The 10,244-nt window shown below is 39.2% G+C and overlaps 1 protein-coding gene across 1 annotated transcript; it reads left to right on the top strand.

Annotated features, from left to right (window-relative positions):
* The first annotated feature begins 7,925 nt into the window (after nucleotides 1-7,925).
* Nucleotides 7,926-8,819, top strand: LOC118576712 (mas-related G-protein coupled receptor member X2-like). The gene has a single exon (XM_036176920.1). It carries the CDS (start codon nucleotides 7,926-7,928, stop codon nucleotides 8,817-8,819), a length of 894 nt encoding a protein of 297 aa, XP_036032813.1.
* Nucleotides 8,820-10,244: the final 1,425 nt, after the last annotated feature.

The raw sequence follows: 10,244 nt of genomic DNA, 5'->3' as shown, positions 1-10,244 counted from the left end.
ATGGCACACGCCTTTAATCCCAGCACTTAGGAAGCAGAGGCAGGCAGATCTTTGTGAGTTCAAGGCCAGCCTGGTCTACAGAGGAGATCCAGGAAAGGCGTAAAGCCACACAGAGAAACCCTGTCTTGAAAAACGAACAAATAAACAAAAAAGAATGATCATCTATTTATGACCTTCTCTGCTGTGGAATAATTTTTTTGTATACTGTAAAGATTTGTCACTCAAATTGGTTTAATAAAAATCTGACTGGCTGGTTGCCAGGCTGGAAGTATTAGTGGGACAACCAAACTAAGGTTGCTGAGATGAAGAAGGGCAGAGTCAGGTTAGATGCTAGCAGACACCAAGAAAGCAGGACATGTACAAAATGAAGTAACAAGCCATGAGCCATGTGGTAAAACATAAATAAAAAAATATGGGTTGATTTAAGTAGTAAGAGGTAGTTATTAATATGCTTGAGCTATTGGCCAGGCATTTATAATTAATAGAAGCCTCAGTGTGTTTATTTGAGTGCTGCTGGTAGGACAGAAACTTCTTCTAGCACTTCTCAAAAAACTAAATTTATTAACAAAATATTTCTTTTTTAAAATTTATTTTATTATTATTATGTGTTTTAATTTTATACATCAGCCATGGGTTCTCCTGTCCTCCCCCCTCCTGCCCCCAACTTCCCCCCAGCCCCTCCCCTCCATTCCCATGTCCTCCAGGACCAAAACACCCCTGGGGATTCATTTAAACCTGGTGGATTCAATACAGGCAGGTCCAGTCCCCTCCTTCCAGACTGAGCAAAGTGACCCTGTGTGAGTCCAAGGTTCCAAACAGCCAGCTCATGCACTAAGGACAGGTCCCAGTCCCACAGCCTGGATGCCTCCCAAACAGTTCGAGCTATTCCATTGTCTCACTTATCCAGAGGGCCTGATCTAGCTGGGGGCTCCTCAGCCATTGGTTCATAATTCATGTGCTTCCATTCAATTGGCTATTTGTCCCTGTGCTTTTTGCAATCTTGGATTCAACAATTCACGCTCTTGCAATCCCTCCTCTTTCTCGACAATTGGACACCTGGAGCTCCACCTGGGGCCTGGCTGAGAATCTCTGCATCCACTTCCATCAGTTATTGGATGAGAGCTCCAAGATGACTGTTAGGGTGTTTAGTCATCTGATCACCAGACTAGGTCAGATCAGGCTTTCTCTCGACCATTGCCAGCAGTCTACAGAGGATATATCACTGTGGATTTCTGGGGACCTCTCGAGCACTCTGCCTATTCCTGTTCTCATGTGGTCTTCATTTATCATGGTCTGTTTGTTTGTAATAGCCAGAACCTGGAAACAACCTAGATTCCCTTCAACTGAAGAATGGATAAAGAAAATATGGTACATATACACAATGGAGTACTACTCAGCAGAGAAAAACAATGACATCATGAGGTTTGCAGGCAAATGGATGGATCTAGAAAAAATCATCCTGAGTGAGGTAACCCAGACTCAGAAGGACAAACATGGTATGTACTCACTCATAGGAGGATACTAGATGTAAAAGAAAGATGTCTAGACTGCTACACAAGTCCAGGGAGGCTACCTAGAAAACAGGACCCTAGGAAAGACACAGGGATCACCCAATGACAGAGAAATGGATGAGATCTACATGAACAACCCAGATGACAGTAGGAGTAATGAAGGGCAAGACTGGAGGGAAAGAAAGCTTAGGGGAGCAGGAGATCCCAGCTGGATCAAGAACAGAAAGGGAGAACAAAAATATTTCTATGATAATGTTTCAGATTTTTAACTGCAATAAGAATCCATCTTGTTCCTTCACTGCCTCCTTTACTCACTTCTTCCTTCCTTCCCTCCTTTTGAAATTCTATTATTCAGTCCTTCCCTTCTTCCATTATTCATTGGTTGAGTCTATATTTCATGACTGTTCACTCTAACATGTACATAGAAATAGGCTCTTGTAGTAAACAACATATGAAACATCTTCCTGTAATGCATAGCCATTCCATGCTCATGAAGTATGGGTATCCCTCCATCTGTCTTAGCAAGAGGTGCCATTACCTTCTTGAAACTCAATCATGATTTCCTTATTATATCTTAGATGGACCTTCCCAATCAGAGTGGCCATTAATCATTACTGAGTGTTCCAGTTTTCTGCCCCTGTTCCATGACAGTAGCATAGATGAGGCCAGAGTTCTATCCCTGCTGCATTCAGCGTGCTCAGAATTTTGTCCTGCTTTCAAGACAATTGTTGCTTAGGATATGGGGTTAGAATGTTGGGACTACTGAACATTCTATTGCCATCAGAAGACTTTTGTCAAAGTATAGGGAGTCCAAGATAAGGACACTGTAATTATTGTCTTGATAATGCAATACCATGGTGGGGCTGACAGGAAATGGACTATTCTCTGCTACTGAGATTCTTCATAGACAAGGTTTTCTTCTATGTCTAAAAATGATCAATGGCTGACTTCCACCTCAAGTGGTCTCATTATATAAATTCTCCATCACCTTGTCTTCATCTCTAGATTCATTTCCTGTGTGTCTCTCCTTATACTGTATACCTGAATATGCTCATTGTCATTATCTTTGAGCATTGCCTACCTTTCTTTTATTCTCACATTGATTACTAATTCTATCTAAAACACTGGTCAGATAGAATTTACTCTGCTCTGAATTATAGCTCTACTTCTTAGCATCCTGTAAGAGCCTGATATGACTGGATACTGAAACACTTGGCTATGAATTGCATCTGTCTAATTATTTCATCACAACCCTGTGGCTGATTATTTTATTGGTTTTCTGGGTTTTGGCAGCCTCTGTTGGTCAGGATCATTGATGTTCCAGTTGGAAATGCATGACAGACTTTATGTGACCCTCATGCTCAGGATGCTGCTCTTCCTCATCTGCAGAGTGCTCTCATGCATTTGTTGTGCCCCACACTTCTAGGTTGAGTCTGATTTAGTCACATTCTTTGGTTGTTCATGTCCATTCTATTATCTGTCAACAGAAGGCCAACAGCATCAGTTATTAATGTGTTGGCTCTTAACTCTAAGTCATCCCCTCATCAGTGACAGACCTAGTTGATTCTCCAGAGACCTTTGTAAGACACTCCTATAGAGTGTGAATGTGGAGATGGTCTTTCATTTTTGAACGAGACAATTTTCTTTCTTTTTAAAAAAATTTTATAATTAATTATCAGCCATGGATTCCCTTGTCTTCCCTTATCCTACCGCACCCCCTTCTCTCAATGAAGCCCCTCATTCCTACTTCTTCCAAGGTAAGGATTCCTCTTGGGATTCAGCTCAGCCTGGTAGATTTGGTTGAGGCAGGCCCAGTCCCCTCCTCCCTTAACCTATGCTGAGCAAAGTGTCCCAGCATAGGCCCTATGTTCCAAAAAGCCAGCTCATGCACTAAGCACAAGTCCTGGACCTACTGCCTGAGGGCCTAATAAATAGTTCAAGCTAACCGAGATGGTCTTCTTAAGGAACCTTGGAGAGGCATGGAAGCAATGGAGTGGTGATAAAATCTCTGCTTTGGATAGACAGATATGCTTTGAGAGACAATGCCCTCATCAGTTTGGAGGATTTTCTTACTTTCTCTCCTCCTTGCTCCCTGATTTCATAATAGATAAGATAAAACATATCCTCTTGAGCTTTAAAGAAGATAGGGCTTGTTGATTAAATGTGCTTCAGTGTCCATAGAATCATCTAATTATGGCTTTACCTCAACTCTGTATGAGCATCACCAACTCTTGGGTCTTCTACTGTCCCTACTGTTGACCAATTTCCCTCCTGCAGAATCCTGAAAGCAGTGCAGAAAATGCCCAGTTTCCTCAGGGCAAAGCACAAAATAGACACCAAACAGCTGTTCCATTTCTAATGAGCTTCTTTTAATTTATTCCAATTTCTGTCTCATTAAAATTAAAGATTTCATTCTATGTGTCCTCAACAAAGGGTAGTCTTGGCTGTAGGCAGCCCTTGCAGCACATTTCCAGCTAATAAATGTTACTTGAATAAGTGAAGTAAGTGATTTAAAAAGCACTGATGCATTTTTTTCATGACTGCAATTTGATAGATATATGCAGAATCAATTGATTCAGCAGCAAAAATCTAAAGAGCCATCTCCTATAATTGTTGTCAAGTTACTTCAGGAATTTTTCACTTTCACATTGGAGGCATATTTTCCTTACATGCCATTACTTCCAAGTACTGATAAAATTTTACATAAGTCTCACAAATTCACAGTTTTAATTCACATATAACATGTACTCATATTTTCTTTCATATCCCTTTAACAAAAATCAAGAAAATGTGATACCACAACCAAAAGCATTAAGTCCACATAGTTCTGACACGGCAAAGATCAAACAGTGTCTGAACTTAGGAAATAAATCTACCAAAATATCACATGGGGTTAGAAATAATTTAAAAATTTAAAGTACTTTAGACGTAGTAAATGTAGTACTTGAATTTCAGTTGAACCTTAGTGTGCACTGAATTGTTGAAATGAGAAATTTAACCTGTTTACCCTATGAAATGTAAAGCTGAAGCAGGAGATAATGAAATTCTCCTGTAATTCATGTTCTACTCTTTCTGGGTTATCAAGAAAGACAACCAATGAACCAATCATCTTAACACACTAACATTCAAACTCAGTGAATAATCTTTTTGCTTAAAAATTCTTTCATATTAAAAATATGGAGGAGCTGAAATGGAATTCCTTCTTTATAAAAATATTCTTAGATAGTCCTGGAGATTGCTAGGTGGGTAAAGCATTTTCCCTGAATTGTGATGACCTGAGCTCAAATCACTATTACACAAATTGATGCTGGTTGGTGGCCTGCCTGCAGTCCCACCACTTGAGAGTTGCTGGGAAAAGATGGATACTTAGACTAGCTTAAATAGCTAGGCTCTTGTTTCAATTGAAAATAACAGGGGAGAGGAGTCAGAATGGTTGGCATAACCAGAGAATGATAGATAGGGCCCAGGCTAACTGTCAAGAACAGCCTTGTGAAGAGCATGAGACCAAGGGGTGATGCTCATATGCCAGCAGATCCAAGCACTGGAAACCACAGATCTCTCTTCCATCTAGATTAGCCTTTGTCAAGCACCAGGCTCACAGCACTCTCCAGGCGACAGAAGTGTTTCATGTTGACGGATGAATCAGAGGACCCTTCACTTTGCAACAGACCAGTTTACCACCTTCAATAAGAAAATGGAGGAAAGGTAAGAGGCTTTTGGAAACTCTTTCCCCAAATTTTTTTATCTGTTTTTCTTAGTCTGTGATCATATAACTATACCTTGAGGTGGAGAAGCCAAGGAGTCCCAGGTGTTCCTAAAGACATGGGAAGTCATTCTTTAGCAGTGTGGACAGGCAAACTTGATTTTGGGAGATTAGAATCCTGTAAATCAAAGCAGTGACCACTTCTTGTAAATTCTCCTTATTCTGCTCTCATCTCAGCTATGCAATTGTTCTGTCATTGTGAGACTCCTGCCACTTTCTTTGACATGGCATTTGTATGGGTACAGGCTCTGTGTCTAAAAGTACAGTTCTGTCAGAAACTCAGTCACCTGTGTTTCCTGTAACAGAAATCTTCCATCCATTTGTACTTCTCTCAGTAGAAAAATGATCTAAAAATGAGTAACTGAGAAGAACAGAGTTAAGTATAACTTATCAGTAATGTACATTTTTAGGGAATGTTACAGAAAATGTTAAACACAACTCCAATCTAAGAAAACCACATGGAGTGTGGAAATGTATGAACAATAATAGTCATCTGAACCATGAGCTGGTGTTACTGTGGATGTAGGTGTAGTTGTGCTTCCCTAGATATACAAACTAATTTCATTCATTGATTAATTTTGTTATTTGATTATTTGATTTCTATATTCATCATACTCTGATTCCCCTCCCCTCCCCTCTCTTACATCCATCTCATCCTTTTCAACTTCTTTCTCCATCCCTACTAGATCCTTTCCCAGTTCATCACTTTTGGTTTTGTTTGTAATATATCAACACACAAGAGAAAAGTTCCTAATGTTTTATTCCAAGAAGGCTGTGCAGCTTGATTGGCAGTTGTTTGTTCTCAGGATGTGGAACACGCCTTTCCTCTGTCTCCCAGCTTTAGAAATCTGCTGTTTTTCTGAAATATTTCATTTTGCATGTAAAGTGCCATATGCCATTTCAGAAGTCATCACCAGCATTCTTCATGTGTCATCTATTCCTTTCACTTCTCAGGACAGTTTGTTGTGTATGGATTCATTTCTTGTCATGTCCATTTGGAACATCTCCTTGGTTTGAATATCCATGTCCTCCTGTAGATCAAGGAAAACCCTTGTGCTAGTTCATGGAATTTCTTTTCTATACTTTAGTTTGCATCTCATTCCTATCATTTGAACACAGTATTCTTAGGTTGGGTCTCCAAATTGAGTCTCACATTCCTTATATTTTTCTCTTTTTTCTTGCATGCTTTCTCTTGCAACCCAGGCTTTTTTGGACTCACTATGTAGCTCAGACTGTTTTTAATTCATAGGATTCTTTCTGCCTTAGCCTCTGTAGTACTGATAGTCCACAAGTAAGCCAACATGGCTGGTAGAGGAGTTTCTATCCCCCTCCTTGAGACTGTTAATGTCTTTAAGCCCTGTAGTTTCTTCTGTGTCACAATACCCTCTAGTTAGTACCATTTCCACTTCTTTTCTTCTCTCTATGTTTCTCAATATTAAACTTTTACCTCCTGAAGAGTGCTGGAAACTCAATCTCAGAATCCTATGCCTAATTCTTCAAGGTCAGAGGTTCTCAGCCTTCTTAATATAATTCCTCATGTTGTAGCCCTTATAATAAAATTATTTTTTGCTGCTCCTTTATAACTGTAAGTTTGCTACTGTCATGAAATGTAAGTATCTGATATACATTCATTGTTACAAATTTACCCAAAAGTCTCACAACCCACAGGTTGAAAACCACTGTTGTGGGTTCTCATTACAACTAATAATTTGACAATCCCAGGTTGAGAATGACAAAGATCATCATTAGCCATCTCTCTACCATATGCCATTCTTCCAAGCACACTAGAGACAGGTTCCCATTGACAGATTCATCAGCAATGACAATTTCTGTACATTTAGTAGTACTAAACTTGTTCTGAAATATTTGAGCCACTGTTCAGTTTATGATTCATTTATTCAATTGTCTAGTGAAAATTCCCCCCTAGTCACTGAGCCCCTCTGGAGAGATGGACACTTGTGATATAGCAACAGACAACAGAAAAGTGCTTAATGGCCTCAAAGGCTTTCATGCTTTCTAGTTTCAAATCTGAAATGGTGACTGAGTCACATTAGTCTGTAGGTTTGGTTCTTTTCATACTGGTCTTAGTAGGACTTGGCCTTCTCTCCATGACTCTCATTCATAATTTCTATATTTTCCTAGTTGATAGAATTCCCCTGCCAGGCCTAAGAGCAGCTGTTAGTCGGGCTTCTGGCTTCCAAGTTCCTGCAAAGGAGAGGTTCCTGCCCAGTGACAGAAAGAAAATTGGCTTCAGAGTTCTATTTCTTTCTGACACAGACCAAGACACTGAGTGTATATATTGGGGCAACCAATTATTCTCATATTAGTACAGAACATGGTTTGTAGATAGCTGAAAAAAATACAAACTGAACTTAAATTAAGGCTCCATATATGTTAGTTTTGATAAATTACTAAATCTCTACAATTCTGTTTCTTCTCCTAATGAGCCAGGTCAGCTGTTCAACAGAACAAGATGTCATGAGATTCAAAGAATATACAGCATGTGCTCATATCTTCTTTTTCTTTCCACTTACAGGACTGAAGAACTCCTAAGAGTTGATTCAAGTATTCCAGACTTGCAGATTAACTTCACAACACTGAATGGAAGCAACCAAACTGGAATTTCATTTTGTGACATCTTGTCCTGTACCATGACTTCTCTTTCCCTCATCATTGGCCTAGTTGGACTGGTTGGAAATGCCATAGTGCTGTGGGTTTTGGGATTCCACATGCACAGGAATGCCTTCTCTGTCTATATCCTCAACCTGGCTGTGGCTGACTTTCTCTTCATATGCTTTCAAATTGTACTTTGTCTTCATATTATTTTGGTCATCTGCTACTCCAAGATCATTGACATTCCTTCTTTTTGTTTTGTTGTGTTAAACTTTGCTTATCTTTGTGGCCTGAGCATCCTCAGTGCCATTAGCTTTGAACGAAGCCTATCTGTCATGTGGCCTATCTGGTATCGCTGCCATCGCCCAAGGCACACATCAACGGTTATATGTACTCTGCTTTGGTTTCTGTCCCTGTTGTTGAGTGTCCTGGAAGGAAAGGAATGTGGCTTCCTATTTGATAGTCTTGGCCTTAGTTGGTGTCAGGTATTTGATTTCATCACTGCTGCATGGCTAATGGTTTTATTTGTGGTTCTCTTGGGGTCCAGTCTGGCCTTAATGGTTACTATCTTCTGTGGCTCACACAGGATTCCTGTGACCAGGCTGTATGTGACCATTGTGTGCACAGTGCTGGTCTTCCTGCTCTGTGGTTTGCCCTATGGGATCTACTGGTTCCTCTTAGAATGGATTGGCAATTTTCAATCTGTAGTGCTTTGTGATTTTTATCCAGTAACAATATGTCTGTCCTGTTTAAACAGCTGTACCAATCCCATCATTTACTTCCTTGTTGGCTCTATTAGGAATCGTAGGTTCCAGAGAAACACTATCAAGCTACTTCTGCAGAGAGCCATGCAGGACACTCCTGTGGAGGAAGAAAGTGGAGGGGTAGATTCTTCAGGAAGATCTAGGGGAATGAAAACAGTCTGGCAGTGACTATGAGCTGCTTTGATCATTCAAAAGTAGCTTTGAGAAACAACTTTGTCCTTATCACTTTATGGCATCTTCATAACTTTGTTTAGTGATGATCTGAAGTTAAATCACTTGAGGAAGTAGTCAATCTTCTGGAAGTTGGTTGACACTGGACTTATACAAATACAGACTGCAGTATTTCTGGAGCTATCTTGCTCAGGGCTTCATCATCTCCTTTTGATGGGACTCCTTGGAGCCTTCTATAACGGGGTCCTGGAGAGCTATTGACCACTATTGACAAATCCCTCCACCTGTAGAAGGGTCAAGGAAATGGAGTAAAGAGTTGCATTTTTTTTTGGTTACTGAACTTGACAGTAGTTAAATCTATGTTATAATTTGCAAATATTTCCTGTTTTAAACCAACCCTTTTCTCAATGTTTGAAGTGTTAAATACTGATTATATTTATAATATAATACTATATTATTATAAAATATTATAATCCAAGTCCCTATTAGTTTTTGTAGATTTTAGAGGAATTATGGAGAAATGTCTTTCTTATATAAATTTCTAAGTAAACAAATATACATTCTCAAGAGAAGTCTGTGTTAAATCTCTGTTCACTCAATGAAGTCCATATCTTCAAGCTCACTGTGTCTTTCACTTTTAGCATAGGATGAGTGCAGTCAGGTTTTGTAATGACGTCCATTAACATCCATGTACAACTGAAAGAGAGGAGAGACTGTCTTCCACTGGGTCCTTCCACAGTTCCTTGCTTAGCATTCCATGGTCAAGTCTTTTCTCTTTCCTCTCTTGTTTTTGCCATGATTTACCCAATCTCTGTCTTTTAATCTCTCATACAAATTTCCAATCAAGTTTCAATGAGTATAACTAGGTTCCCTTGAAATCAAACCTGTTTTAAATTTATGCCATTCCCAAGAGGCCACACAGCATTTACTACTTGAATTATGCTTATTTTAGTAACTCTTTCTATAGAATATTATTTCAATTCTAAAGATGAAATATGTGCTAATTTCAATTGAAGTGCAGTTAAGAGAGTGCAATATGCACAGATCAAAGGAAATAAATCAACAAACTTTCTTAAGTTTTTGTGGCTACAGGACTCAGAATCCAGTCAAAATATAAAACACTCTCTTACATCTCCTAATCAGCATCTGTGCTAGTGACTAATGCTGTGATATTTTGGAAAGAATGTTGCTGCTTTTTGCTCTTGGCCTAAGTATCTGCGTGAGTCTAAATGAAAGATTTAGGGACTACTTTTGTTGGCAAAGAATGTTAGGTGTACAATGAAAAAGATTAAGCAGGACAAAAAGAAATACAAAATGTAAAATGAAAACAAAAGATAATCAGGAAATTTAATGTTGGAAACAATTCTTTTGCTCAAAGAGATAATAGTTTAAAGAAAGGCCTGATGTGCCATGGAATAAAGG

The sequence above is a fragment of the Onychomys torridus genome, chromosome 1 (genome assembly GCF_903995425.1).
Source record: "Onychomys torridus chromosome 1, mOncTor1.1, whole genome shotgun sequence".
Lineage (NCBI taxonomy): Eukaryota > Metazoa > Chordata > Mammalia > Rodentia > Cricetidae > Onychomys > Onychomys torridus.
Note: the sequence above shows the minus strand (reverse complement) of the source record. Positions and strands in the feature narration are given on the sequence as shown.

Coding starts and splice junctions, on each gene's coding strand:
- LOC118576712 (XM_036176920.1), top strand. CDS start 7,926: ATGACTTCTCTTTCCCTCATCATTGGCCTAGTTGGACTGGTTGGAAAT.